This window comes from Lipomyces arxii, assembly GCF_038497795.1.
Source record: "Lipomyces arxii strain Phaff 12-163 unplaced genomic scaffold V1512scaffold_1, whole genome shotgun sequence".
Lineage (NCBI taxonomy): Eukaryota > Fungi > Ascomycota > Lipomycetes > Lipomycetales > Lipomycetaceae > Lipomyces > Lipomyces arxii.
The window spans coordinates 1-27,669 of NW_027117700.1; the positions used below are offsets into that span (position 1 = coordinate 1).

At 41.7% G+C, this 27,669-nt stretch overlaps 10 protein-coding genes across 10 annotated transcripts; 4 read left to right on the forward strand and 6 right to left on the reverse strand.

The window, feature by feature from the left end:
- Positions 1–501: 501 nt before the first annotated feature.
- V1512DRAFT_201014 (glycosyl hydrolases family 31-domain-containing protein) lies at positions 502–2,904 on the reverse strand (the record flags this gene model as incomplete). The annotated part of the gene is made up of 1 exon (XM_066913211.1): positions 502–2,904. The coding sequence occupies one exon, from the start codon at positions 2,902–2,904 to the stop codon at positions 502–504; it is 2,403 nt and encodes an 800-aa protein (XP_066773882.1).
- Positions 2,905–3,240: 336 nt separating this feature from the next.
- V1512DRAFT_255616 (uncharacterized protein) lies at positions 3,241–4,895 on the reverse strand. Its single transcript, XM_066914817.1, has 5 exons — positions 4,533–4,895; positions 4,399–4,485; positions 4,253–4,346; positions 4,075–4,196; positions 3,241–4,024 (listed from the first exon to the last, which is right to left on the reverse strand). Exons 2-5 carry the CDS (start codon positions 4,444–4,446, stop codon positions 3,428–3,430), a joined length of 861 nt encoding a protein of 286 aa, XP_066773883.1. The 5' UTR covers positions 4,447–4,485; positions 4,533–4,895; the 3' UTR covers positions 3,241–3,427.
- A 255-nt stretch (positions 4,896–5,150) lies between these two features.
- On the forward strand, positions 5,151–7,077 carry V1512DRAFT_255618 (uncharacterized protein). Its single transcript, XM_066914818.1, has one exon. The coding sequence runs from the start codon at positions 5,513–5,515 to the stop codon at positions 6,902–6,904; it is 1,392 nt and encodes a 463-aa protein (XP_066773884.1). The 5' UTR covers positions 5,151–5,512; the 3' UTR covers positions 6,905–7,077.
- Positions 7,078–7,109: 32 nt separating this feature from the next.
- Positions 7,110–9,158, reverse strand: V1512DRAFT_255623 (glycoside hydrolase). Its single transcript, XM_066914819.1, has 3 exons — positions 8,640–9,158; positions 7,919–8,586; positions 7,110–7,866 (listed from the first exon to the last, which is right to left on the reverse strand). Exons 1-3 carry the CDS (start codon positions 8,718–8,720, stop codon positions 7,197–7,199), a joined length of 1,419 nt encoding a protein of 472 aa, XP_066773885.1. The 5' UTR covers positions 8,721–9,158; the 3' UTR covers positions 7,110–7,196.
- An 84-nt stretch (positions 9,159–9,242) lies between these two features.
- Positions 9,243–10,706, reverse strand: V1512DRAFT_255628 (mitochondrial carrier domain-containing protein). Its single transcript, XM_066914820.1, has 4 exons — positions 10,485–10,706; positions 10,280–10,435; positions 10,176–10,232; positions 9,243–10,129 (listed from the first exon to the last, which is right to left on the reverse strand). The coding sequence occupies exons 1-4, from the start codon at positions 10,542–10,544 to the stop codon at positions 9,398–9,400; spliced, it is 1,005 nt and encodes a 334-aa protein (XP_066773886.1). The 5' UTR covers positions 10,545–10,706; the 3' UTR covers positions 9,243–9,397.
- V1512DRAFT_255632 (translation initiation factor SUI1) lies at positions 10,707–11,601 on the reverse strand. Its single transcript, XM_066914821.1, has 4 exons — positions 11,518–11,601; positions 11,422–11,466; positions 11,285–11,372; positions 10,707–11,231 (listed from the first exon to the last, which is right to left on the reverse strand). The coding sequence occupies exons 1-4, from the start codon at positions 11,539–11,541 to the stop codon at positions 10,816–10,818; spliced, it is 573 nt and encodes a 190-aa protein (XP_066773887.1). The 5' UTR covers positions 11,542–11,601; the 3' UTR covers positions 10,707–10,815.
- Positions 11,602–14,183: 2,582 nt separating this feature from the next.
- On the forward strand, positions 14,184–15,077 carry V1512DRAFT_268848 (uncharacterized protein; the record flags this gene model as incomplete). The annotated part of the gene is made up of 1 exon (XM_066917544.1): positions 14,184–15,077. The coding sequence occupies one exon, from the start codon at positions 14,184–14,186 to the stop codon at positions 15,075–15,077; it is 894 nt and encodes a 297-aa protein (XP_066773888.1).
- Positions 15,078–15,452: 375 nt separating this feature from the next.
- V1512DRAFT_244601 (uncharacterized protein) lies at positions 15,453–16,844 on the forward strand (the record flags this gene model as incomplete). The annotated part of the gene is made up of 1 exon (XM_066914335.1): positions 15,453–16,844. The coding sequence occupies one exon, from the start codon at positions 15,453–15,455 to the stop codon at positions 16,842–16,844; it is 1,392 nt and encodes a 463-aa protein (XP_066773889.1).
- A 1,602-nt stretch (positions 16,845–18,446) lies between these two features.
- Positions 18,447–22,554, forward strand: V1512DRAFT_268849 (P-loop containing nucleoside triphosphate hydrolase protein; the record flags this gene model as incomplete). Its single annotated transcript, XM_066917545.1, has 3 exons — positions 18,447–19,613; positions 19,664–21,875; positions 21,923–22,554. The coding sequence occupies 3 exons, from the start codon at positions 18,447–18,449 to the stop codon at positions 22,552–22,554; spliced, it is 4,011 nt and encodes a 1,336-aa protein (XP_066773890.1).
- Positions 22,555–22,762: 208 nt separating this feature from the next.
- Positions 22,763–27,268, reverse strand: V1512DRAFT_255644 (P-loop containing nucleoside triphosphate hydrolase protein). The gene is made up of 3 exons (XM_066914822.1): positions 26,424–27,268; positions 23,653–26,377; positions 22,763–23,604 (listed from the first exon to the last, which is right to left on the reverse strand). The coding sequence occupies exons 1-3, from the start codon at positions 27,171–27,173 to the stop codon at positions 22,970–22,972; spliced, it is 4,110 nt and encodes a 1,369-aa protein (XP_066773891.1). The 5' UTR covers positions 27,174–27,268; the 3' UTR covers positions 22,763–22,969.
- Positions 27,269–27,669: the final 401 nt, after the last annotated feature.

Below are 27,669 nucleotides of genomic sequence, written 5' to 3' on the forward strand. Positions count from 1 at the left end.
ACATCAGGATAAGCTCTTGAAAAATATTTTAATACGTAATATAGCTACTTTATATACCTTAACTCTAGGAATTTAAACACAAATGAAAATATACTCCGACAATTTATCACTTCAAATCGCTTGCATATGTCTCAAAATCTCTGTGCCTGTCTTTGAGGTGGCCCTACAACTCTTTACTATACGGAGATATACAAATTGAGATGCCACTGTTGATTTTTACTACGGAGGTGGCTAAAATTAATTTTGAGGTGGCACTGTTGATTTTTACTATGGACCTGGGGTGGCTAAACTTCAACTGAGGTGGCACTGTAAATTTTTACTATGCACCTGAGGTGGCTTAAATTAATTTTGAGGTGGCAGTGTAGAATATCTGCAAAATATTTTGGCTTCAAAAGTTTTGGGATAGAGGTTTGGGAATCTCGCCCTAACCCGCATTACGCCGCACAGCTTAACTAAGGTAAATCCATCCCAAAACGCCTTGGGATGACGGTAATATTGGTATCAACCTTTAGAAACTGCAAGCAATAGTTCAATAATCGGCCCCACAATTTCTTCGTCGTATCCCAGTGCTGTAATGCTCGTAATTGTTTTATTCAGAGGAACATCATTGGAGGCTTTGACAACGCGCCAAAGATTGTCCTTAATTTCAAATGCTGTTTGGTAATCTCGAATAAGACGCTCAAGTCGCGCTTTGTGATCAAGAACACTCAACTGTGGGTCTGATCCAAGTTGGATGCTAACATGGGACGTGCTATGCAACACCTGCTTCGGTAGTTGAACGCATAAACACTTTCTTGAGTAATCCAATGCCACGGAAGAGCTTTCCGTGAAATCTTTACCGTCAATGACCACCTTTAAGCACTCTGGAATGGAAGTCATTGCTAGAAAGCTGAAGGTCCACTCGCCACGAGGTAAACCTTCAAAATCTAGCTTTCCGCTTGTTTGATCAAACGTGAATGTTCCAATAATTTCCTCTGACTGAGTGGCGTCACACTGTCTGTCATGCATAGCGTCTTCTACCAGTCTCACTTGACCACTCTTGCCCACAACAACAAGCACTTCGTATGAATCGGGATTCAAGCATCCATTTCTAGGACGCGAATTGCCATCTAAGACAATGATAGAGCCTTCGTGCGCAAAAACAGGATATTCAGCAAGACTGCGGTAAAGTTTAACTTCGCAGTCGCCATCATAGACAATACCCGAGAATATGTCTACTTGACGGAGATCCGGTGGAAACCATGCTGTGGCACATGCAAGATTGGTTCTGCTGTTTCTTGGCTCGACGACCGGCACCACCATTGTCTCACGACCATACATATACTGATTTGGAACAGAGTAAGATTTCTCGAGGTCTGGATACTGCCAGTACATAGGTTGCACCAGCGGCTGATCTTCTGCGGTTCCAATAACATTACATGAATACAGAAAAGGAACCATTCTGTGTCTGAACTGTAAAAACTTTGTAATAATTGCATTACTATCATCGCGGTACATCCATGGCTCTTTTGAATTCCAATGAGAATTAGACGAATGTAGCCGCATGATTGGCGAGAAAACACCAAATTGTACCCATCTTGTCACAAGCTCGTCATCACGATTCCCGGCCATGTGTCCACCTATATCATGACTCCACCAACCGTAACCGATGTTAGATGCTGTTGCTGTGAATTGCGGTTGAAATTTCAAAGACGCCCAGCTTACTATCGTATCACCAGAAAACCCTACCGGATATCTATGACTTCCAGGCCCAGCATATCTTGAAAAAATCAAAGCCTCTTTATAGTGATGAAGTTGATCTTGAAAGTGAAAGTGATTGAGTATCCACAGAGGATCAGCACCGTGTATTCTGGAATAATGCCCCTGCTGCCAGTCGATCCACCAAAAGTCACAAGCAACTTTTTCAATGTTTCTATGCAGTATTTCTAAATATGCCTTTAAAAACTTTGGGTTTGCAGGATCGAAGAGTATTGGACTTTTCGCAGACGTATCGTGACCCAAAAACTCCGCTACTTCTTGGTACGAGTCTTCGTGATGATGGATGCCATTGTGTGGATGGTCGTTTAGAGAAATACGAAGATCCCTTGCATGGAGCTCACGCCCAAACTTCCCTGGGTCAGGGAAAAGTCTGCCATTCCAAGTGTAACCAGTCCATCCGGAATGTGGCACGAGATTATCAGCAACCAAATGCCAGTCCATATCAATGACTGCAACTGATAACGGCACACCGCGGGTCCGAAACTCGTCCATGAGAGCAATGTATTCATCTTGACGATAAGGATAATATCTACTCCACCAATTTCCCAATGCATATCGTGGCAATACTGGCTGCCTCCCAGCGAGAGCATAAAACGCCTTTAATGCGCCTTTATAGTCATGACCATAACAGAACAAGTAGCAGTCAATACGATCACCTGCAGGTCGACCCTCCACAAACCCGTTTCCATCAAATAGCATTGATCGGGAATCATCGATTACCGCGTAACCTGCCTTCGATAAAATACCTTGTCCTATGTCACAGGCACCGTCACAACCATCCAAAGTTCTTGCTGTCCCACCCAAGTTCCAGTCAGTTGGTGTACCATATCTCCAAGGCGCACCCCAGTCAGTAAATTTAGCATTGAAATATACCAGGAATCCGTCGGGGCTGAACTTCTCTTTGTCGTAGATGAGGTGAAAGTACTCTGTTTTGATCTCGAGCTCAGAACCGTTCTCAACATTAATTTTTGGGACCGAAAAGTCTCGATTCAGTGCAAATGTCGATGCCCTGTCTTCAAACTTTCCGTCTTCTGACCACTCAAAACGGAGCAACCGGTCAGTCAGCACGGTAAACCGATAATAGTCTCCTTTCACGATGGCTTCTGAATAAGACTTCGGTCTACAAGAAAATGAGTTGGTCTGCATAATAAAGCTTCGTTTGGAAGTACTAGTACACAAGGTATCAGTTAAAGTACGTAAATCGAGGCTTCGTCAACGTCATTATAATTTAGGACAAGGATTGATCGACACAGAGTGCTGATCGGTTTTTACTCCTGAATTTTAACTTTAGTCAATTCTTGGAACAAGAACTCGGTCGTTTGCATAAGAATCAATCTCATAATTTGCAGTTGTAGACTGCCGAAAGATTCTGTATCGTCAAAGCATATAATTTTAATGGTTTAAGCAAATTTAATCCAGCTATATGTATACTTTGGTCACTTACTAGACTGGATTTGTTGTCTCTGTTAGCCACCATTTATACTGCGCCAAGTGCGGACCTGTTCACATAAGCATGTGTGATTTATTTTGCTATCGAGCAGATATTGGCCGGCAAAATGTTGCAGCATTTTCGATATCGTTACGCATTTTAAGTGTAACACTACATTCTGCTGGCTTTCTATGAAACAAATGAGTTCACTAACTGCTGTTAGAGCCCTTCTCCATGCTACTATGCATTCTCATATACAACGTTTTGGACAACTTCAGACGTACTTTCCTGTGCCCATGAAGGCCGAGGCATTTCGTATCCCTGAGTCGTACGTGCATACGTTATTCCACCCAGTCGTGAGACCGGTTTTAAAATTGCCGGATCAATAAAATTTCTGGCTTCGTTGGTAGCGTCTTCTCTAATATGGAAGTTCACACCTTCCGCAATGATTAAGGTTCCATTTGGTTGACCGCTCATTTTTGATTTCCACTCATGCTGAGCTACAAGTTTTGCCTCGACCGAAAATACAGACTCAGCGACGTGGGGTGGTCGAACTTTCGAAGACTGCATCGCAGTCAAGCCAGAGAGATCCCATTCTGAGACGTTGCGTGGCGCATCTATGGACGTGTAATTAGCTGCCTCGACAAACCACTCTGATATCATATTGATTGTCAATTCTCCAGTTTCTAATATATTGGCAAGGGTATCTTTGGCGTTAGCGATAGACGAAGCAAATCCGATGCAAAAGATTGGAGGATCGTGGTGCACAAACGATGTGTAGGAAAAAGGTGCTAGATTGCGACTGCCAGACTTTGACTCTGTCGAAACAAAGCCAATCTAAAAGTTTAGCTTTTTGCTTTATTACAAAAACCATATACGCTACATACCGGACGTGGTACTATACCGGCAATCAAAAGCTTGTAGTTGTCGAATGGATCACGACCCTCTTCATAAGGATCAACACTTATTTTCTGATGGTTTTTCCAGGAATAGTCATTAGCTCCACTGCCTGGCAGCATCCTAAGGTTAGGCGATAAGTTCATACGGCACAATTAAAATACTGACCCACTTGCCACGCTACTTTCTTCGTTTGCGTGTAATGCCACTCAACAGCAGATTCAAAGGGTTCTCTGGCACCTTCGACTTTTTTAAAATTTGCCTGACTGATTAGTTTTACTGTCTAATAATGTCGTCAACAAAACCTTACTTACATGAGGATTTCGTTTTATTTTTGCTTCTCGTTCTGCTATAATGGACATTTTGATAAGTTGTATAATGACTTACTAATTTGATATTTGCTATATTTGTTTAGCAGATAAAAAGAAGCCGAAGGGAAAAGACTTTCAATTAAGGCATTTCTAAGTAGGATTCTTTTGCGATGCCGGTTGGAGTAACATTGCTCTACCCCACATCGTGCGGCGCGGGAAAACCCCCTGATGAATGTAAATTTAAGGGTTTACTTAGTAGAAGTCGAAGCCATGCTCCCGAAGCAACCAGAAAATATTACTGGCTATCAGTAGCCTAGAAGTTGCTGGCTCAGAGGCGCATGAATTATTGAGATGCCAGTTCAACTAATACCAAATTATGATCACGACGGCATTTTTGAAAGCAATTGCAAAGTGGCAGATTTAGTGCTGCTACAATTTAGTATACTAATAAGAATGCTATGATGAGTTCCACCAATATAGACAAAAATGATAAGTACATGCATACATATAACTTACTATATCATATTATTAGAGATTACTTTGTGTCTTTAAATTTAGTTAATGTTACAGATTAAGGTTAAAACTTGTTTTTTGACGTTTTAACGTTTTCAATTTTAACGTTTTAAATCACAACTAACTATAATTTAAATACAACTTGTGATTCAAATAGATTAAGCGATCGAAACTTAAATTATTATTAAGTGAAACTCGCTAAGTAAGTTAGAATCGAGTTTAATGTATAACTTTAATACTCCCCTACTAGTTCACAACAGTACATTTATATCCAAATAAGATTGTTTTGCAAATTCTTATAAAACCAGCTGGTCCATTTTAATTTCATTTCAAACGACAGAATTACTGAGATAGAACGTGAGTGGATTTTGTGAATTGATGGTGCGTGTGGTAACGACAATGCCGGTGTGAATCACTTGCTGGCCAAATAGCATTAGCGTTTACACCTGCATTCGAACTGACTCGAAAAAATGATCTGATGATGAACGAGCAAATCTGTCTTCAGATTTCGTTACCTTAAAGCTGTCCGTCGCCGAAGTATGTCCTTCTTAATGCGGATCATGCAGCAACGCAATCCAACAATTTTTTAGTATATTTTCGCACGATGCGGATCGCAAGATATCGTGCAGCTGCTCTTGTCATCTCCTTGGCGTTATCTTTTCTTGCTGGGATATTGGTATCAAGGAATCTCCAAATTACAAATTACACTCACTTTGAATGTGTCCGCCCGGCCGATTTCTCGGATCGTGCAAATTCTGATAAAAGCGGTAGCGAAACTTTGAATGACGCCTCTGTTGCTGCTTCTTCATCTTCAAACGCAGATATTTCAACTGGAAATCGACATGCTTGCGAAAACCCATATATTCAGCCTGGATATCTTTTAAACAAGGGGCCGGGTATCGAATACGCGACTAGTTGGGTACCGTTCTACCCTGGCTTATTGGACACAGATGCTGATGATTCAACTGTGTTAATGAAAAACAAGCATCCTTACTACCCGGACGGCTTACCGCCTAATGCTTTATTAGAAACCGCTCCGCACCAGTGGATGCAAAATCTAATTAAGCAGTATCGTCTTGCTGACAAAAACAAAACCGCTTCTTCTTTAAATGAAGATGAGAAACAATTACTTTTTTCATTAAATGCGGACTTAGAATGGTTACGAGATATGCGTATTTTATTCCTGAGCGACAGTGTTGATCGATATCAGATCCAGTACATTTGCGAACGCTTAGATCAGCCCTTTCGTTTAGGTCAAGGTGGCATACAAGCCACGTCGTCGTGTCACATCCCGCACTTGAATGTAACATTCGTGAACTGGCATTTTGCGTCAACGTCAGTCTCTCGACCTGATTGGTGGTGGATGAAGAATATGCACACTGTCAAATTTGAAGATCGCTGGGATGAAATTTATAAGCCCACTATTCCTGCCGTAATCGGGGCAAACGGGCGCTCGCCAGACTTGATCCTTATCAACGCTGGATTGTGGGACTACACCTTTTTCCTCAACGCACCAAAAAACTATGATGGGCCAGTCAAAATGGACAGGTCACTCAATTGGCGAGAATTAAAATTCTACATGCAGCGATTGCGCCATATCATTCGGTTAGTGAGACAAGAGTTTGGTGACAACGTGCCAATGATTTGCAGAACGACCACTTTTAAAAAAAGCCTGTATACTAATTCTGCAATTTTCGATCTCAATCGCGCTCAAAGATTTGTCTGTAGAGATCAAGATATCGAAATATTTGACTATGGCGATCTGGTCAGTGGTAGGTTTAAGATGTATAAGGACATGGTACATATCGCCCGTGGTCCACTTAGTATGTTGTGGTCAAATATGTTGTTTTGGTATTTATATCGTGTTCGTGGTGGCGTGGAATACCGAGGCAAGCTATTGGAAGTCCCTGGCCCGTCATATATAGATCCAAGTGAGGGCTGGAAAAAATGTCATACAGCTTTGATGGATCCAGTAAATTCAACGCACAGTATCTAATGAGAGTTCCACAGCGTTTGAACATATAGTCAAACTTCCCTGTCGTAATGTACTTTCATGTGATCTGTGCTTAATCGATGTGCTCAGACGGACTAAATGTATTATTTGGAGTTGCATTCGTTGAAGTTGAGGTTATGTACGCTATATCTATCGCAGAAATGCAGAAATTGGGGGGGGGGGGGGGGTAAATAAATTTTACCGCCAATAAAATTCAAATCAGGTTTTTAAAGACTAAAGTATGACGCACAGTTCACAAACTCCATCGTCCAACATCATTATATAGTTTCGTCATCTATTTGGCATCCTCGGCCAAATATTTATTCAGCAGTTCACGCTTCACACAGTTCTCAATCTTGAATGACGCTGCAAGCTGATCAAGCTCTTCCATGCTCAGACCAGCGAACAAATCGGCAAACTCATACGCCAAATATGAACTGAGTAAAATTTCTCTGGAAACTCTGGTCAATTGTCTTTTAAGCTCCCAGGTGGGAGGATACATAGCATGATGGAATTTTGCTGGAACAACATCCAAGAAGTGGCTAACAAGTTGGTCATATAGCTGTTGAACTTCTGGCAAAGGATTAACACCCCAAGCATCAGCACCAAGACGCTTTTTCTTCTCAATGAAGTCACCAAATCGTTTTCCCCATGGCGAGTCAAGCGGAACATACACGAGGCCCTGGATTCCAACATCCTTGTATGTCCAAATGGACCAAGACACATTTCTCTCCTTGTAGATTTTCAACTGCGCATTTAAAGCGTTGTATCTCTTCACGTTAGTAGCCTGGTTGGCTTTAATATCGCCGCGCTCTTCAGACTCGTACACCGGTCCAAATTCACCATTCCAGACGGGTATACCAGCCTCCACAGCCTCGGCACTCTTACGGTTAAACTGAGCGAGAAGGCGCTCGTCCTGATCAGGAGTGCCTTCGTACTGCTCAAATCCAGGAAATCCAACCTTACTAATCTCATTAGAACTGTCTTATAAAAAAATCAGACATTCGGAAAACGTACGCATAGTCATGGATAGCGTAGACAGTGTTGGGAAGTGGTTTTCCGAAACAAGAAAAGTCACCGGCATACGTGTTTCCATCGAGGTAGAGAATGTGATCCGGATCGACCGAGCGAATTGCTTTCTCAATTCTAACATAGAAGTTCCAGAGTCTGGTATGTTCTTCATCAGCCGGCTCATTCAGAGGATTGTATCCCGCAATCCAAGGGTTACCCTTGTAATGGCCAGCAATTGCAATCCACAGTTGTTCAATACGGTCCTGGAAATCCTTGAAATCCCAAAATAGAGCACGATGAACACCAGAGTCAGAATGCCAATCTTGGTTCTGCCCACCCGGAACAGCATGAAGATCTAGAATAGTATAGATACCATACTTGGCACATCTCTCAACAATACGATCCAACAAAACAAATCCAGAGTCTTTGATCACACTTGGGTTATCATCATCCATGAAGTGACGGTAATTGAAAGGAATACGCAAAGTATTCAGTCCTAGCCCAGAGTAAAACTTGGAATCTTCCTCAGTCCAGAAATAATCATAAAATCTGTCAAAGAAATAATCGGTTTTGTCTTTGCCAATAACTTTTTCAATGGCTTTTTTGTGCTCCGTCTCGCAGCCAGAGTATCCAGTAATGAAATTCTCCATGTTAAGCATTCCACCAAGACCAGCCTGATAAGATTATCATTGGCGTCTAATGTACACGGTATTCACAATTCACTTACTCCCTTCAAAAGAACATTGCGGCCTTCGGAATCCACGATCTTGTTGCCTTCAGCTTTCAGAATTGTCGGTGTAAAAGTCATTTTCAAAGTTAAGATTACTTCAACGTAGTGTTAGCAGTGACAATTAGCAATGTTTGGCCTATTATATGGATTTTTTAAAGCCAGATAGCCCCCGCATTTTTTGCTTAGGATGCTCAAAATCGCGGTTAGAGACGCTGTAAGCAATGCGGCAAATCGGGCCGCCGTTCCGTCGGTTCGCGCGATGATAGTTTCAGGTCCCACAACTGGTTTCGAAGCCACCAAGTAATTTGAATCTAATGCAATTTCCGTTCCTGAGATGCGTTGGCTCTTCTGTGTCTTAGCATACATTCAAGTGTGCAGAAAGAGATCAATTCTTGAAGTTCATGCAATTGGATTTACCAACTAGGAAATACTAGACTTACAAAATAGGAAAGCACCTCCCTTGTACCCCTCTCCCATCCATTTCCATCATTTCCTTCTCCCTACGTTTAAAATCATATACTTTGCTTTAACATTAGCCTATAAGCTGACTTCAACCGTACCAATATTATGTTTATCGCTACGAACGAGATTTAGTGTAATATTTACCCATGAACTTTTTACTTCTTTAATGTACAATACAGAACACGAAACAACTCAGATCGTTACCTTTCAATTAGAATAAGGTATAACGCATTACCTGACACCAATGTATAATTTAATCCGCAACGTGTTGGCGAAATCTACAAGACTAGATACTAAAGCGCTATCAAGTATTCGTAGGTAAAAAAAATAATGGCACTTGAAGGTGCCGCCCGCATCGCAGTCATTCCGCATCCTCTATACAGGGCCGAAATCCCGCCAGCACGGTACATGTCCTTGCCAACCGTCCAAAAGCCACGGTCACTTGTCCCTGATAAAATAGATTCTGTTTGCATTCGACTTTTGATACTATCCGCTGGAAATAATGACAAATTGTACGAAATCCCCGCAATAGCTCCGGCTATGACGGATTCGCCAAGAGTGTTCCTCTGTCCTGATTCGTGTGGTCGACGTTTTGCGAGTATTGATGAGACATACTCATAGGCGCCAAACCACGCTGCTGATCCACCGGTTTCTCGGAACAAGGTTCCTAATTGACCTCGCCAAAAGCCTAGAACTCCGGATTCGCGATACACCTGAGCGATCAAAGTTGAAGCACCTGGCACTTGCTTCGATCCGACGGAAGTAGAAATATTTCTGCGGTGCATACTTGTATCGTACTTGCTTGCTGAAGATATCGCATTGGTAGTTGATGTCTGGACAACTGTGTAGAGATCAAGATTCTGTACTTGCATTTTACACTTGATGAGTTCTATTGGAGTGAGAATAAAAGATGTGAATGTACCGCTGATAGCTCCACAAAGTAATAGAGCTGGCAGAGAAAGTTTATCTGCTTTATCAAGCTGAGGATAACATATAGATTTTACCAAAGTTTGGGCTGTTCGATACTTAAAACCATGTTAGTAAGGGCAAACTACTAAGAAAAGTACAGACACTGAAAAATAGCGATGCATTTTCTGCTGCTGCTCCGACAAGCGGTGAGGATATCCCCTCATCATAGTCAGCCAATGTAGTTTATCGGTTTATGAGAGACGTACTCGATAAAACCCGTTGAATCCTTCTGTTCTCCACGTTTGATGAAAGCAGTCCAGAGGACCCGTAAATTTCAAAGGTTGTCCATCAGGCTGTGACTGTAATCTAACTTTTACAGTATCGAACGGATATTCAAACAGTTTTCCTGCTATTCCAGATATCTAAAAGGTTAGAAACAGCTATTGTTGTCGTAGTCGAAGTAACACTTACCGAGCCAACTAAAATCTCTGTTGTGAACTCAAGAAAACGCGACGACTTAGAGCCTTCCATGCAGCAAGTATTTAGCAGTACAAATATGCAAAACAAATGAATTGGTACTCTGATTCTAAAAACTGATGCAGTCTAATTTATATATGCCTGTCGATGACAGGTTGGTGAAACAATGCTGTCTCTTTGCAGACATTGATTGAACTTGGCGGCGCCAATTTCAAATACCATTATAGACTACGGGCGCATGTTTGTAATATATCACTATTTTGGATACTGTAGTACAAGTCACCATAAAACGCTCTTAGTTTTTTATTGGAAAAGCAAGCATGCCTCAAGTATTTTTCTTTTTGGGCTTGTCTTCTGTTCGTTCAACTTTCACACTGTCCAGACCTTTTTCTTCCAATAGTGACGTAACGTAATCTTTTACCTCATCACCAACATCACCCTGAATAACAATTTCATCTTTGCCTTCAATATTCTTCGTGACCGATGCTCCTGTTGCAAATTTTGATGCAAACGTTTTAGCCAGCTTTTTTGAATCAATTCCAAAAACCTCCAGACCTGACACTGCGATCACATGCTTCCTTTTTGACCGTTCCACTCGTTTCACAATGACTTTAGACGCTAGTTTCTGTTTAAGCTCCTTTTCAGCCCGATTCGCTTCTTTTACTTGTAACTTCTGAATCTCGCGTTCAACTTTTTCCTGCTTTTCTAATGACAAGCCTTCTGTTGCTTTGGAAATGGCATCTAAAAGGATCAGCAGGCCGCAAGATGAGACCAAACTCTGTGCTGGATCATACCCTCAGAATAGAGCTTCTGAAACATATCCGGATATTCATCTGCTAGCCATTCTTTGCATCTCGGTAAGGTACCACCAAATTCACAATACTTTATGTGTAAGATTAAAAAAAACTCTTTTCTGAGAGTTGTAACGTACTTCTGGAGGGAAAGTGCATACTCCGCAGTAAACAACAGACAGGGCCTAAAAGAGTAATAATTAGTCGATATCCAAAATTCAATATTGGTAGCTTACTTTAGCTCCAACCTCTTCGGCCATAATCCCTGCTGAATTTGATGCTTATATCTGTTTGAGAGCCTTCAACTATAGATTATACTATGATAGCCCGAAGTGCTCACGCCCCTGACTCGCTAAAATAGTGGTCTGACACTATACCCTTGTGCTAATACTGCTGAAACTTACTAAACAAGTCCATCTGCGCTTAATAGAGCGCCTTGGCTACTCTTCTACTACTTTACTACAACAATTTGCTTCACAAACTTCTTACTCCTGCAGCTTACAGAAACCAGGCAGTCCTTTAAAAAAAATGTAAAAGCCTACGTACCTGAGCTCGTAACCATAGTTTCTACGGTTGCAGCCCTTAAATTTCCTTTATCCTGGCCCAATTTGGCTAATTTTATTAACCATAACCAGTGATTTTGTGTTTCCTGGTGGACCTTATGAAATGAAATCATAGAAACTGTTACCCAATACCGTGGTTTTGTTATTCTGGTCCTAGAGTGGGTTTTAAACAAGACACAAGACCCATAATTTGTCATAATCGGACACTACGCCAAATAACATCAACCTATCTTTAAGGAAATGTTTTCTAAGCCACGACTAACATTTACAAACAACAGATGACAATATTGAACTCTCTCGGGTGCAAGAAAAAAGGAAGTTCTAGAAGTCAAGCTAGTTAAACTACTGACAGCTTATAAAACTCAAAAATTGAGACTTTGTAGAGCGTGGAGCTGGCTGGACATGCTGTATACAAGGAAGGATCCCTCCCAGTCAAATCTTAGGCAAGTTTTGACCTATTGCACAAATCGATAAGGTTTGCCATAATGCTCCATCCGCTAGAGTTGGCTGTCATTGTGGAGGCTGCAGCAAATACGCGTAATTTTAGCGATGTGCGTATATCATTTTAGACCAAAACTAGCAAACACCATTTTGTCTTGCCCTTTTTACCAACCCTTATTTAGTACTTGAAAATTCATTTTGTATGGTTAAGTAGATGGCCTATGCTGAGAGCAACGCGTAATGAAATCCGAGTTTGTTTGCATCTGCTACAGTCTACACGTAGAGAATTCGGTCACGTTACGTGACGTGATCGTTGGTATCCGCATGTGACGAAGTCAGAACTCTCAAAACCTGGTGTAACCCGTTAAAGTTCCATAGCAAACCGTCATTTACCTTACAAAACAAAAGTATGATCTTTTAGCTAATTGTAAAATTGTTATTTCTACGAGTTACTCAAATCAATTACAGAATGTGTCTATGACTTGCACAGGAGATTACTTGAGTTCCAACTTCAAGTTTGATAGAAGTGGGACGGGCTTCAACTTTAATAACAAATTGCGGTTAGGGCTAACTATGTCACCAACACTGCGTGCGTCATTATTCTAAGACAGTATAGTCCAGACTCGGACGTAAGACAATCAAATACTGTGATCACTTGAAAGCTTAATAGCCTTTTTTTTACCAGCTAAACCGGCCCAGACCAAAGTATCGGCCAGGTATAAAGGTTATACAGAAATTTATTAATGAAAAACGAGAATTAAACCTAATTATTGTTTTTAAATGTAGACAGTGGTTGCGACACACAGCCACGTCTCTCTCAAACTCGTAACCTCGCAAGCAGTACGGCAATCCGACTTTCTTGCGGTATGTCCGTGTCAGGGAACGCGATGGCATCAATCCACTTTATACGGGTAGCCCAAATCAGATTATTTCTAACAATTTAATACAAATAATCTACTCGCGTACTGTACTAATAATAGTGAATCTATATAGCGCTTATAAATTGTGTCACAATGTTACACACATCTTGTATACTCGTTAACGTTAGCCATAGAAATTATTAAAGTTCTTGGCACTTTTTTGTTGGAAGATTAATTTAAGATGAGACCAAAGCGTTTTTTGACCTGTATCGAGAGAACTGAAGCAAAATATTAAACTTTATTACTGCGCCGATCACCATTTCATGTTGTCAATGCAGCTGCAACCGCAATCAGCACTATTAACCATATTCCACTGCAACCTACCCCAATTCTGGTGTCTCAAAATGATACATCGTCGGTAACCATATTGTTGTTACATTGACCTTGTTCTCTTCCTGAGCGCAGTGTCTTCTTGCATTCTCGATTCAAGAAAGAATGGCGTATACAGCTTTTCTGATGTCACGATTACCGCGAATACTAGTGATATTGGGCTTGATTGCAGCAATTTCGCTAGCATCATTAGTTTATATTCGTGTACGGCCGGCATACAGTTTATCGCCATTAGAGTGGTCACGTCAGAATATTGATGAAAATATAAATATTGTGCCTCCACGGTTACCTTCAGAAGATGATCTGCAGTTAAACAGTACGAATGTGCCAGAGCATGTACAAATTGAAACCGATATAGAAATCAAACCGACTCTAGATGTCAATTTGTGCAGCAACCCCTATCACCATCCCGGATACTTGTGGTATCATAATGACACTGAAGAAACGAATACTACATACGTGCCGTTTTACTCGGGTATTTTAGATCTTCCCCTATCCGAAATAACTGATAAAGCAACTGGGAGAATGCTAGATCCGATTATAAATGGGCAGCCGTTTTATCCCAAAGACTATCCTCCTTCAGCACTGTTAGATACGGCTCCTCATCAATGGATGCAAGATATTGTTCGTTATAATGATCTTATAAATATGACAAGCCAAGGAACGACTGTCGATCAAAGAGAGCTTGATGATTTAGCTTCAAATCTTCAATGGGTTCATAATCGTCGTATTTTGCTTGTAAGTGACTCTGTTGACCGCTACCAAAGTGAGTACGTATGTAATCGTGTTGGAGAGGTATTGGTCAATGGAAAAAGAGGGAAGCAATCGACTGCCATTTGCCACATTCCTTTGTTCAACTTAACTTTTATTAACTGGCATGTTGCTTCGACTAGCATGACGCGTCCTGACTGGTGGTGGGTCGAAAACATGGATATTGTTCCAATCGAAACAAGGTGGGAAAAATTTTATCTTCCTACCTTGAATGAAACAATTGGTACCAACGGTCACAGTCCGGACCTGATTATGATTCACAGTTCGCTTTGGGATCACACTTTTTTTGTTAATGCACCGCAAACTGCAGGAGGCAAAGTAGATTTTTCAAGGTCGTTAAATTGGCGAGAGATGAGATTTTACATGATGCGATTCAAATATCTTGTCAGCTTACTTCGAGACTTGTATGGTGCTGACGTACCGATGCTATGTCGTGCAACTACGTACAAGAAATCTTTATTGTCGAACTTATCAATTCATGATCTTGATCGTGCGTCCCGTTACGTTTGTCATGAACTTGGTATCGAGGTGATGGAATTCGGTAGCATTAATCAGGGTTTCTTTCAAATGTACAAAGATATGGTTCATGTCAACCGTGGTCCTACATCAATATTGTGGGCAAATATGATGTTTTGGTATCTTTTTAGAGTAATGGGAGGTGTCGAAGTGAAGGGCGAGCTTGTTAAAATGCCACCGGAAATTGAAGTTAATCGATCTGCGGAATGGAATCGATGTCATACTAGCTTCATGAACAAGTTGTACGACCTCTAGCTTTGATATGACTGTTATACATATTTTGGAAATAAATAAATATTTGGGTTATAGAGTCAAGTCGCATTGCAAAATTATATAGTAATATTTACTGCCTCAGTCATAGTTGCGATTTCATCGTATTTAAAAACTCAAAACAGGGTAACCTTTATTAAGCGCTTTTCTAGTTGATGGTAATGAAACCTAATAAATATCATCTCTTCAGGGTATTATCACTCCTCAGGACTGTATGGTCGGAGAAGGTACACCTTGTTTGTGCTATCGATGTAAGTTATTGTGGGTCTCGAGAATCATGTTGAACTAAGTCAAAGCTTGATCTGCTCGGTCGAGAACAGATTGACTGGAACTTTCATTTTGGTTCTTTGTTTTTAAAAGATGCGTCTTCATGGCTCTTTCTTGCGGTTTTTACGGCTTGTCGTGTTTTTGGTTTTAGTATTTGCTGTTATCACATTGTGCATGATGCTCTTTCAACAGAGCAACGGGACTTCACCCTTCCGGTTAAATGATGTAACTTCTGATCTAGCTATTCAGACGGTGACTGTTACGATAACAGCAGCAAATGCTGCTTCAACTTCGGGGATTTTCAACAAGCAGTTTAGATTAGAAAATTGTGAAAACCCATATTTGCAACCAGGATACATATGGTATAGCAACACAACAGAAGAAATTGAAACAAGCTGGATTCCCTTTTACAGTGGCATACTTGACTTTCCTGTCGCATCTCTATTTGATCGTCAAGGCAACTCTGTTGATCCTGTAATGAATGGTGAGCCGTACTACCCAAAGACTCCACCGCCAGATGAACTTCAAAATACAGCACCTCACAAGTGGATGCAGGATATCGTGCGCTACAACGAGCTCACTCAGAACAGAGAATCGGCAATGAGTATAGATGAAAAAGAACTGCTAACTCTTGAAAACCGGCTTGAGTGGCTGAGGGATTTAAGGATTTTGATTGTCAGTGATTCGGTGGACAGATACCAATCCGAGTATGTGTGTAATCGAGTTGGAGAGCAGATGCATCCAGGACCAGAAGGACATCAGACAACATCGTCTTGTCGAATACCAAAACTCAATTTAACTTTCACAAACTGGCACGTGGCGTCTATGAGTACGACGCGGCCAGACTGGTGGTGGTTAAAAAATATGAAGGTAATACCTTTTGAACGACGATGGCAAGAATACTACATGCCGAACGTACAGGATACAATTGGAAAAAATGGTCATTCTCCTGACTTGATATTGTTTCAGACCGGCTTGTGGGACTACACCTTCTTTTCCTACGCTCCCCAAACTGCGAATGGCAAAGTGGATTTTCATAGATCGTTAAATTGGACAGAGTTACGATTTTATATGCAGAGAGTGCGCTTTGTTTTGCAAACTCTCCGAAAGCAGTTTGGTTACGATATGCCTATTTTGTGCCGTGCTGTGACCTACAAAAAGGACTTGCTAGCCAATGCCGCTGTTCATGATTTAGATCGTGCGTCTCGCTTTGTATGTTCAGAGTTGGGATTAGAAACCATGGAATATGGCTCTTTAAATGATGGTTATTTTAATTTTTATAAAGACTTAGTGCATATAGACAGGGGACCGACGTCAGTTTTATGGGCAAATATGTTTTTTTGGTATTTATTTCGATCACGAGGAGGGATTGAAAACAGAGGGAAAATTATCCAAGATGCAGCGCGGGGATCAATGAATGCGTCTATGGCTTGGCAGCGCTGTCATGATGTTTTCATGGGCCAACAATATGCATCCAAATATTAAATTTTAACAGAGATTCTTTGTTAAATGTACATAATTTCATTGTGTGATGTCAATTGATGGCAATACACAATACTTTCTTTTCATTTTGCTAAAGCAACAACGCACAATCGCGCGGGAGATGGCTTTTTCACTTGATTTCTATATGAATCAAATTACAGGCAATTTTCAACGTTGTCCTACCAGTGTTAGATGCGTGGCTGCTCAGCTTTATCTACACGGAATTGCATAAAGGCACAGCGCAAGTACATACCGATCTAAACAAGATCTCAAAGCTTTTAAAAAAACTCTTGTGAACAACAGGATGTGGGCCATTGCCGTAAGAAATACGAATTAATGGCGACTTGGATCAGTGCTTTTACGGTCGTAGTAAACTTTATTGCTTGCACATGACGTCACCAAATAATGCGCTGTCTTTTGGCCCTGTTGAACAAGCTTAGATTCGACCTTGGACATTCTTGATCTCTGCAATAATTTCAGTTTACATCTTAGTACATTAGCAGTATTAAAAGCGTGATGGATGCTGGTAAGCAGACGCAAAGGAGAGCGCGACATCACTAGATCCCTACGATGTGTAATCGAATTAGTCTAAATCGTGTGAGTCAGTGGCGCTGAATCATAGATAGTGGCTTCCCGTCAGTATACTTTACTAACATAACAGTAGAGCTGAGTCGCAAAACAGACCATGTGAGACGTTTTCAGTGGCGTAGATAAATGCTTATTACGCTCATCTGTGGCGTTTCCGATTTTTCTTCGAAAGTCTACATGCTTATCTTTAGCATGAGCGACAATAAAATCTCGCAAACTTGTGAGACCAATATCAAGTTGGTTGCGGTCTTAGATAAAAGAGTATTTGAAAGTGTGACAAAATGGTACGACTTCCGTCCGGCACAGACGGATACACCAGCGGGATTTAGTCAAGTTCTAACCTCAAAAGAGACAAGCCAAAGGTGGTCAAAACTTTTGCCTAAAGCGCATAGACCGCCGCCCGCCGTCGGGCTTTGATACTAGGCCAATTAAATCTGTAGCAAGTCTACCACGAATCATGCATTACAGTAGCCATTTTTTTGGGCCGAAGTTTTTAAACATCAAATGTGTAAATGCTTATACTGTTCTAGACATATACGTCAAATTTTGTTTAAGCTATTAGTTCGCGCTATTGAAAACATGTGTTACTGCGGCTCAATTTGATAAAATTGCCCAAATAGACAGGACCTTGCGACAGATTGGCCCTTAAGGTTTGTATCTCGTTTGTACTGAAATCTCCACTGACTGTCAGGTATAGCAACGATAAGCTATATACTTATTTGTTCTGATTATAGACATGGCATTTTAATCAAATCTTTATTCTCTAATTAATAACCAATTGAAAATGGGCCGAAATTCATGAGCTTGGAAAAAGCTTGTTCGAACAGAGTTAACGTCTACTTTCGCCGTAATGCCGAAAAAGCTTATCGGATTTGATTCAAATATAATGGCCAATGCTGTGTTTGCTTCTTAACGGAAGTGTCTGTACGGCTGGACATCACTCTTAAAACGTTGTCGTTCCCTTACGAAGTCTGCTCAACTCACTTAGGCTGATATCAGCTCATTCTTTTCGCAATTATGGCGGAAAAACAAACCGTTCACGATGAAAAGACACCATTGACAAGTGACATGTCTGATATTGCAGAAGGATCAATTGCTTCTTCACGCGCCACCAGCAAGCAATCTTTTTTCAGCAAGCTTCGCAGGACTGAAAAATCATATGCTGCTGTTGAGGCTGCCGATGAATTTGCTTTCCTCCCTGAAGACGAGGCGCGTATTCTTCGTGACCAAGTCGAAGTCTTGCCGTCTCGCGCTTCCTATTTCTCACTTTATCGTTACGCAAACAGTAAAGATCGTTTTATTTTAGCTATCGGCATTTTGGCGGCCGTATTGGAAGGAGTTCTCAAACCATTAATGGCAATTTTGTTTGGCAGCGTCACTGATATTTTCACCAACTATGATCCTAACCGATACGAATACACTAACGGTACTTATTATGAAATTGAATCCTACAACAGCATACAGACATACCGAGAGGACATGGAGCCAGTTACACCGGATGAATATTATCGTATAGTCAGGTCCCTGTCACTTTACCTTGTTTACATCGGGATTGCAGATGTAGCATTGTCACACATTAAAACATTTGTTTTTATTGACAGAGGCGAAGTGCTCTCAGCAAGGATTCGTGAACATTATCTAGCTGCTACGTTAAAACAAAACATTGGCTACTTTGACAAACTTGGATCTGGTGAGATTACGTCTCGAATTACATCCGATACTATCCTGGTCCAAGAAGCAATGTCTGAAAAAATTGCTTTTATTATTGCCAATACTACTACTTTTTTTGCTGCAATTATTGTCGCATTTATGCAGTCGTACATTCTTACGTTAATCATGCTTTCGATTTTGATATCGATCATTGTATCTACCGGTACGGCATCTGCGTTTATGATTAAATATTTAAAGAAAGCTCAAGACGGTTATGCTGTTGGTGGAACCCTGGCCGAGGAGGTTATATCTAGCGTTCGCAATGTTCAGGCTTTTGGAGTACAAGACGTCATGGTATCTGCGTACGACACTTTCCTTAAGGTCAGCGAATATTGGAGTATTTGGTCAGGTGTTGCCGCCGGTCTGATGAACGGTTCAATGTATCTTTGCTCGTTCTCTACAGATGCCATGGCTTATTGGCAGGGTGTCAGACTTTACTCTGAATATAAGGTCACTATTGGTAATATTGTAACGGTATGTATCATTTTTATTTCGCGCTTCTATATGATGATTAATGTTAGTAGATCGTTTTTGCAATCTTCCAAGGTGCTTATGCTTTTGCAATCATCTCACCTTATCTTTCCAGTGTTACTTCTGGTATTGCAGCAGCATCTAAGATTTTCGCAACTATCGATCGTACTTCGGCAATTGACTCGAGTGACAACACTGGCGCCAAACTTGACTCTGTCGAAGGTACTATTGAACTTAAAAATATCAAGTTTATCTACCCGTCACGGCCGAATGTTACTGTCCTTGACAATTTCAATCTCACCATTCCAGCCGGTAAAACTGTTGCTTTAGTCGGCTCTTCCGGTTCTGGAAAATCAACAATTGTTGGCTTGATTGAACGATTTTATAATCCGATTGATGGTGATGTTTTTCTTGACGGGAAAAATATTAAAGAGATGAATATTCGCTGGCTGCGTCAAAAAATTGCTCTTGTGTCCCAAGAACCAACTCTCTTTGCTTGTTCAATCTTTCAAAACATTGCTTATGGACTGGTTGGTACCGAATACGAATTCGCATCCGGAGTTCAACAGCGTCAACTTGTCATTGATGCATGTAAGCAGGCGAACGCTTGGACTTTTATTGAGAAGCTACCTGAAGGATTGGAGACCAATGTTGGCGAACGCGGATTTTTGATGTCTGGTGGACAGAAGCAGCGTATTGCTATTGCCCGTGCAATTGTGTCAAACCCTAAGATTCTACTTCTTGATGAGGCAACATCTGCTCTCGACACTAAGTCCGAAGGTGTCGTGCAAGAAGCGTTAGATCGTGCTTCAAAAAATCGTACAACCATTGTGATTGCACACAGGTTGTCCACCATCAAGTCGGCCGATTGTATTGTAGTCATGCGCCGTGGCAAAATCCTTGAAATGGGCACTCATGCTGAACTAATTTCTTTGGAAGGTGAATATTATGACTTGGTCAAAGCTCAGCAGATCGAGAGCGTCAAGGAAAAGGAGAGAGAAAAGCTGGGTGCCACCTCTAACCAACTAGACGAGACCGAAATTGAGTTGACTACATACTTAACGAGAACCAAGACGGCTCTTTCGGATGCAGTTTATCATGGTGGAGATGTAGAACAGCAGAAACCGCCTTCTTTCACTGAAGCGCTTCGCTTTATTTACAATCTTTCGCGCCCGGAGCTGACATACAACATTATTGGTCTTATCGCTTGTTTTTTCAACGGCATGGGATACCCAGCTCTTGGCCTTCTGTGGGGTAAAAATTTGGAGGCTTTTGGATTCTATGAAGACCGGAATGAATTGCGTACATATATCTCGCGCAATGCTGGCTTTTTGTTCATGCTAGCATGCAGCCTCGGACTTTCCAATACGATATCTGGTTCCTTCTTTGGCTATACATCAAGTCGTCTTGTTCGCCGAATTCGAAATCTTTCGTTTGGTCAGTTGTTGCGGCAAGAAATTGGATTTTTTGACCGCGATGAAAATACTGTCGGCTCCCTCACTGGAATGCTGTCGCGAGACGCGCAGTCTGTTGAAGGACTGGGTGGAATCACATTAGGCAAAATTATTGATTCTTTCATCACGGTCTTTGTCAGTTGCGTTATCTCAATCGGCGTTGCTTGGAAATTTGGTCTTGTGATTACTGCCGGTGTTCCTGTGCTAATGGGATGTGGCTTTTACAGATTCTATTTGTTGACCGCATTCGAATCTCGTGTCAAGACTGAAAACGAGCACACGTCAACATTTGCTTGCGAAGCGACCAGTTCCATTCGCACCGTTGTTGCCTTAACTAGAGAGTCTGATGTTTGGGAGACGTATCACGCTAGTTTGGATCAGATCATAAAGAATAACCGTCCATCGAGTATGAAGTCTGCTTTCTTCTATGGCCTTTGCCAGGGAAACATATTTTTTGTCATGGCGCTTGCCTTTTGGTACGGCGGGCAGCTTCTTGGAACCGGAGAATATGGTTTATTCCAATACTACACAGTGTTCATGTCTGTTATCTTTGGTGCCGAATCCGCCGGTGTGGTCTTCTCTTTTGCGCCTGATATGGGCAAAGCAATTCAAGCATCCAAGAATATCAAGTCGCTACTTGACCGAACACCCGTCATTGATACGTGGTCTAAGGAAGGCGCGGTACCAGAAAATGTTCAGGGACAGATAGAATTCCGTGATGTTTATTTCAAATATCCGACTCGTCCTGAAGTGCCCGTACTACGTGGATTAAATTTAAAAATTGAAAAGGGTCAATACGTTGCACTTGTTGGTAAGCGGTTTCACGAGGTTCGTTGCAGAGTTTGCTAAATTTTATAGGTGCATCTGGTTGTGGGAAGTCCACGACGATTGGTTTAATTGAGGAGTTTTACAAACCATTTTCAGGAAAGATAATGCTTGACGGAACCGATATTAATGAGTTCAATATAAATGCTTATCGACAGCAAATTTCTCTGGTATCGCAGGAACCCACCTTATATGCTGGTTCTATTAGATACAATATCGCATTAGGCAGTTCAAGTCCGGTGACGGATGATGAGATTGTTGCCGTATGTGTAGAAGCAAACATCCACGATTTTATCATGTCGTTGCCGGATGGTTACGACACTCTTTGTGGAGCTAAAGGAAGTTTACTTTCCGGTGGTCAGAAGCAGCGTATAGCAATCGCAAGGGCTTTAATCCGCAAACCAAAAGTCTTGCTTTTAGACGAGGCCACTTCTGCTCTTGATTCTGAATCTGAGAAAGTGGTGCAGGCGGCTCTTGATTCCGCGGCCAAGGGACGTACGACTATTGCAGTGGCTCATCGCCTGTCTACTATTCAAAATGCAGACGTCATCTACGTATTCGAGGGTGGCAAGGTCGTTGAGTCAGGGACGCATCAAAATTTGTTAATGCAAAAGGGAAGATATTTTGAACTGGTGCAACTACAAGCTTTAGAAGAAAGCTCTTAGTTCTTGGCTTCTTTGTTATATCTCACGTCATCCATTTAGTTTTCTGCGCTTTGCACACAATCATTATTTCGATACTTTTGTGAGTATATACAGATGAAAAGATACACAGATAGATAGCATAAATATGTACTTCTGATAGACCATGTATTTGTTTGATCCAACGTGGAGAGTTTTTGGCTGAATTTTCAAGCGCCTACTTACTGTTTTATTTTCTTTTACTGAATAAATATTTCAACTAAATTTTGAAGGAAACTAACTTTGCATATTGACCATCCCTGCTTTCTAATCTATGAGCCTAACAAAAAATCAACTATAAACCCCAAAATAACGAATGTGGCGACGTAAAAAACAAAAATGGCATTGCAGAGTGAACTATTTCAAATTCTAAATAATTGACATTGTGACGGGTCAACACTTATTGGTCTGTGCTCTCAAGAGCCTGCATCTGCACTAAATCGTAGTATTTAGACTTGTTCTTTAACAATTCTTGGTGTGTTCCGCTCTCCAAAACCTTGCCATTTTCGAAAACAAAAATAACATCAGCGTTTTGAATAGTGGAAAGACGATGAGCAACCGCAATTGTAGTTCTGCCCTTGGCCGCGGCATCGAGAGCTGCCTGTACAACCTTCTCGGATTCGGAGTCAAGAGCTGAAGTTGCTTCATCAAGCAATAAAATCTTAGGTTTGCGAATCAATGCACGAGCAATCGCAATTCGTTGCTTCTGGCCTCCAGATAGCAATGCGCCTTTAGAGCCACACAAAGTTGCATATCCATCTGGCAGCGACATTATGAAGTTGTGAATGTTTGCCTGCTTGCAAACCGTATGAACCTGTTCTTCGTCGACGGGGACAGGACTGCCAAGCATGACATTCTCCATTATAGATCCAGCATATAGAGTCGGCTCTTGAGACACAAGAGCAATCTGCTTTCGGTATTCGTTTATGTTAAATTCCGAAATATCGCGTCCATCAAGTAAGATAGATCCCGCGAGTGGTGTGTAGAAAGACTCCAGTAAACCGATAGTGGTAGATTTACCGCAGCCAGACGACCCTATAGATGTCAGTTTACATTGGGATATACACTGCTTAAAACACTTACCAACAAGTGCCACGTATTGACCAGATTTAATCTTCAGGTTAAGGCCACGGAGAACGGGAACTTGTGGACGGGTCGGGTATCTGAAATGGACGTTCTTGAACTCAACATCACCTTGAACATTGTGCGGTGTCGCCCCATCATCACTCCACGTATCAATCTGCGGCTTCATCGCCAGCAATCTCTTGATGTTTTGAGTTGCCTGATATCCTTTACCAAGATCAGAAGCATAAGAAAACATAATTCCAGCTGATTGAGCACCAAAAATTACAGCCATCATTGTAACGTAAAATTGGAATAAGTTATATTCGCGATATTTCAAGAATCTGGAACCGTACCAAAAAATGAGAGACATGATTAGATAAACCATACCTTGAGCGGCACCGAACAATGCAGCAGAGTAATGACTGGTGGGGCGAGACTTTTTAACTTGCCTATCAAGCTCGGCATGATACGTAGCCAGCACTTCTTGCTCACGGGTAAGAGCTGCGACAGTGCGGATTGCAGATGCAGCTTCGCATGCGTAAGACGCAGAACCCTCACTTGCCTGTTGTGCACGACGCTGAGACTGGGCTAAAATGTAAAATCTGTAGAAACCTGTAGCGAGGAGAATGGGGACACAAGCAGACGAAACAAGACCAAGGTTCCAAGCAATGACAAGACCTAAAGTAATTGATGACACGACAATCATACTAGACGACAGCAACTGGCCAAGTGTTGTCCCGGACAGTCCATCTACACCTTGCGCGTCTCGTGTCAATGTGCTAGTAAGCGCGCCGGTTGTGTTTTCATCCCGGTCAAAGTAAGCAATATCTTGTCGCAACATTTGTCGGAGTGCCATCAATCTAATACGGCGGACAAGCTTCTGACCAGCATAGGCAAACAAGCTAAGTGACGTAACGGAGGAAATCATAGCAACCATAGCTAACATAAAGAACAAGCCCGCGAAATAATCAATCTGGCTTAACATAAATTCGGTGTCTTGAGGATACGCTCTGAAGGCTTCAATGCAGCGACCGTAAAAGAGACCAAGCGCCGGGTAGCTCAATCCAAGAACTCCCGAAAACAGAGCTCCAACAACGTTGTATTTGTTTTCTGGCCCCGAAAGTTCGATAAGAAAGCTTATAGTTTCAAAGAAACCGTACACTGAAGTACCCTGTTCAGCCGCTTGCTCATATACGGGTTCGTCCGCAATTGCCATGCTCGTTTTCGTGCGCGTTTTGTGAAGTCTCAACAAAGCTTCATTTTCGGAACCATTCTCAGACTTATCAAAAGATGCTTTCTCATCTAGGATTGATGAGATGTCGTCTGAGTCTGAGGCATTTGCATGAGTGTTACCTTGAATGGCCTCAATCATTTCCTGCTTCTCCTGGTCAATCTTTTGAGCCTCAACAAGTTCATAATATTCCCCTTGCTTGGCTAGCAATTCATTGTGAGTGCCAGTCTCAAGAATCTGACCTTTTCTCATTACAACAATACAGTTAGCATCTTTGATGGTAGACAATCTATGAGCGATAACAATGGTAGTACGGTTCTTTGCAGCGCGATCAAGAGCCTCTTGTACAACACCTTCTGATTTCGTGTCCAATGCAGAAGTTGCTTCGTCGAGCAGAAGAATCTTGGGATTGCCGACAATAGCACGGGCAATGGCAATTCTTTGTTTCTGACCACCTGACATAAGAAAACCCCGCTCGCCGACATTAGTGTTCAAGCCTTCGGGTAATTCATCAATGAAAGTCATCGCATTAGCTTGACGGCAGGCCTCGACTACCATAGCATGATGTTCTGCATGAGACAAATGCTCATATGGGGTACCGATAAGTCCATGTGCAACGTTCTCAAAAACGGAGCAGCTAAACAGAGTGGGCTCTTGCGAAACAAGTCTTATTTGAGAGCGCAACCAACGAACATTAAGATCATCCAAGTCCACATCGTCGAGAAAAAGCTGGCCATTTATTGGTCGATAAAAACGTTCAAGCAGACCAACAATAGTTGACTTTCCAGAGCCAGAGGCTCCAACAAGTGCTACAGTCGATCCAGCTTTAATTTTCAAGTTAAAATGGTCAAGAACAGTAACGTTGGGTCGAGATGGATAAATGAACTTAACATCACGTAGCTCAATGTTGCCCTTGACTGATTCAAGACGACGACCAGTTTCAAGGGACGAGTCGATAACAGATTGGCGATCAATTGTCTGGAAAATCTTTCCAGCGGCGGCCATGCCATTCGTGATACTTCGTACATGAGGAGAAATGTTGGAAACTGCATACGTTCCCTGTACCATTGCCATGAGAATAGTGATAACCTGCCGGATAGAGAGCTCATTACGAGCAAGGAACCTAGATCCCTGCCAAAATGCTAAAGAGTCGTTTGCAAATACACCAAGCCACATAGTTCCAGTCATGACACCGGCGGCGATACCGGCGCGCATAGCCCACTTCTCGGATACAAGTAAAAAAGTGTCGTACTTCATTGCAAGACGATCTTGAATTCCGAAAGCTTGAACATTTCGAACGCTGGAAAGAACCTCTTCGGCAAGACTGGAACCTGTAGAGACACCACCTAGCGCCAACTTATAGTATTTTGTCATTCTGCCAGATGAGATGAAGAAAGTGGCAAGAATGAAGACTGCAACTGAAACCATAATAAAGGTGAGCTTGTACGAAATTGAGAAACCCAACGCAAATGCTGCAAGAAAAGTTGCCACGTTGGCAATAATAAAGCCGACCTGCATTGATTAATGTTAAAACTCTGAAGTAAAATGCCAAGCATACCTTTTCTGAGATTGCATCTTGAATCAACAGAGTATCTGACGAAATACGAGAAGTAATTTCTCCAGATCCGAGCTTATCAAAATACCCCATGTTTTGCTTCAATGTGGCCTTCAAATAGTTTTCGCGGATTCTAGCCGACAGTACTACTCCACGGTCAATAAAGATAAACATTTGAATGTACGACAAGAGCATGTCGCCAAGACCGATCGCCATAAACAGCAGTGCAAACTTGTTGACCTGTCTTTGAAACTCATCCGGCGTCAGATATCTTTCCATGAATTCTGAATCATACGTGAAGTTGTAGCTATTGGAGTAATCGGTGTCATTGAACGTAAATGTTGTGCCATTAAACATTGGGTATGTGCCATTGTAAAATTCTTCTGAATATGTTCCATTATAGAACATACCATACGACTCTGGATCAAAACGATAGTAATCAGTGAAAACTTGAGTGACGTATCCAAACACTAAAGTCATCAAAGGTTTTGCCGTGCCTTCGAGAATACCAGCGACAGCTGCAATTGCTAGCAATACTTTGTCCAAAGCTGTTACATATCTGAACATGGAAAAAAAACTTGCAGATACATCAGGTACAGTGACCTGGTCTCGAAGTATTTTTGCCTCGCGCGGAGGAAGAGCAGAAAACTCGTCAATGTGCTTAGGAACTTCGATAGAGGACGAAGATTTCTCTAAGCCTAACAGAGGCGTTGTCTGCGTGTCGACAGCAACAACCTTCTCGTCACTAGCCATTCCACTTTGTTAAAGCACTTGCTTGTCTAACTTATGACGGTGTAGGTGATACCTACCTCTAGTTCTTTAGTAGAATAAGTTGACCGCCTGCAAATGGGTTGTGTGGGAGGCGTTCTCTTCCCAAGAATATTGCTACTAGAAGGGTGCTTACGATTAGGTTCTAGTTTAAACCTTGATAAGCCACCTGTTTCACTGCCCATTAAAAGCTATTTTACGTATAATTTCTTTTTATTGCTTGTTGATACGATACAATTATAAGTGGAAACAACAACCTTGAGAGTATAAAAAATCCTTTAAAAAAAAGCATTATTATTGAGTGCGACTCTGTATTAATCGACTTCAATATAAGGTCAAGGTCAAGCACCCTCAATGCTCTTATCGCTATCTGAATCGCCGCCTCCGGTGAGTCTCAATACCCCCAACCCCATCCCGGCGGTCTTGCACACCATTGCCAACTATAAATATGACATAAATCGAGAACATTTATAATTTGTTG

Bases quoted from the DNA above. Each gene is read 5' to 3' on its own strand.
- V1512DRAFT_255616 (XM_066914817.1), bottom strand. From the start codon at position 4,446: ATGTCCATTATAGCAGAACGAGAAGCAAAAATAAAACGAAATCCTCAT. The intron at 4,347-4,398 runs GTAAGTAAGGTT...CTAATCAGTCAG, and splicing joins AAATAAAACGAAATCCTCAT to GCAAATTTTAAAAAAGTCGA. The intron at 4,197-4,252 runs GTCAGTATTTTA...GGATGCTGCCAG, and splicing joins GAAAGTAGCGTGGCAAGTGG to GCAGTGGAGCTAATGACTAT.
- V1512DRAFT_255618 (XM_066914818.1), top strand. From the start codon at position 5,513: ATGCGGATCGCAAGATATCGTGCAGCTGCTCTTGTCATCTCCTTGGCG.
- V1512DRAFT_255623 (XM_066914819.1), bottom strand. From the start codon at position 8,720: ATGACTTTTACACCGACAATTCTGAAAGCTGAAGGCAACAAGATCGTG. The intron at 8,587-8,639 runs GTAAGTGAATTG...TAATCTTATCAG, and splicing joins GCAATGTTCTTTTGAAGGGA to GCTGGTCTTGGTGGAATGCT. The intron at 7,867-7,918 runs GTACGTTTTCCG...TAATGAGATTAG, and splicing joins TACGCTATCCATGACTATGC to TAAGGTTGGATTTCCTGGAT.
- V1512DRAFT_255628 (XM_066914820.1), bottom strand. From the start codon at position 10,544: ATGGAAGGCTCTAAGTCGTCGCGTTTTCTTGAGTTCACAACAGAGATT. The intron at 10,233-10,279 runs GTACGTCTCTCA...GACTATGATGAG, and splicing joins GATTCAACGGGTTTTATCGA to GGGATATCCTCACCGCTTGT. The intron at 10,130-10,175 runs GTCTGTACTTTT...CATGGTTTTAAG, and splicing joins ATGCATCGCTATTTTTCAGT to TATCGAACAGCCCAAACTTT.
- V1512DRAFT_255632 (XM_066914821.1), bottom strand. From the start codon at position 11,541: ATGGCCGAAGAGGTTGGAGCTAAA. The intron at 11,467-11,517 runs GTAAGCTACCAA...TTACTCTTTTAG, and splicing joins CCGAAGAGGTTGGAGCTAAA to GCCCTGTCTGTTGTTTACTG. The intron at 11,373-11,421 runs GTACGTTACAAC...TTACACATAAAG, and splicing joins TATGCACTTTCCCTCCAGAA to TATTGTGAATTTGGTGGTAC.
- V1512DRAFT_255644 (XM_066914822.1), bottom strand. From the start codon at position 27,173: ATGGCTAGTGACGAGAAGGTTGTTGCTGTCGACACGCAGACAACGCCT. The intron at 26,378-26,423 runs GTATGCTTGGCA...TAATCAATGCAG, and splicing joins AAGATGCAATCTCAGAAAAG to GTCGGCTTTATTATTGCCAA. The intron at 23,605-23,652 runs GTAAGTGTTTTA...TGACATCTATAG, and splicing joins TCAATACGTGGCACTTGTTG to GGTCGTCTGGCTGCGGTAAA.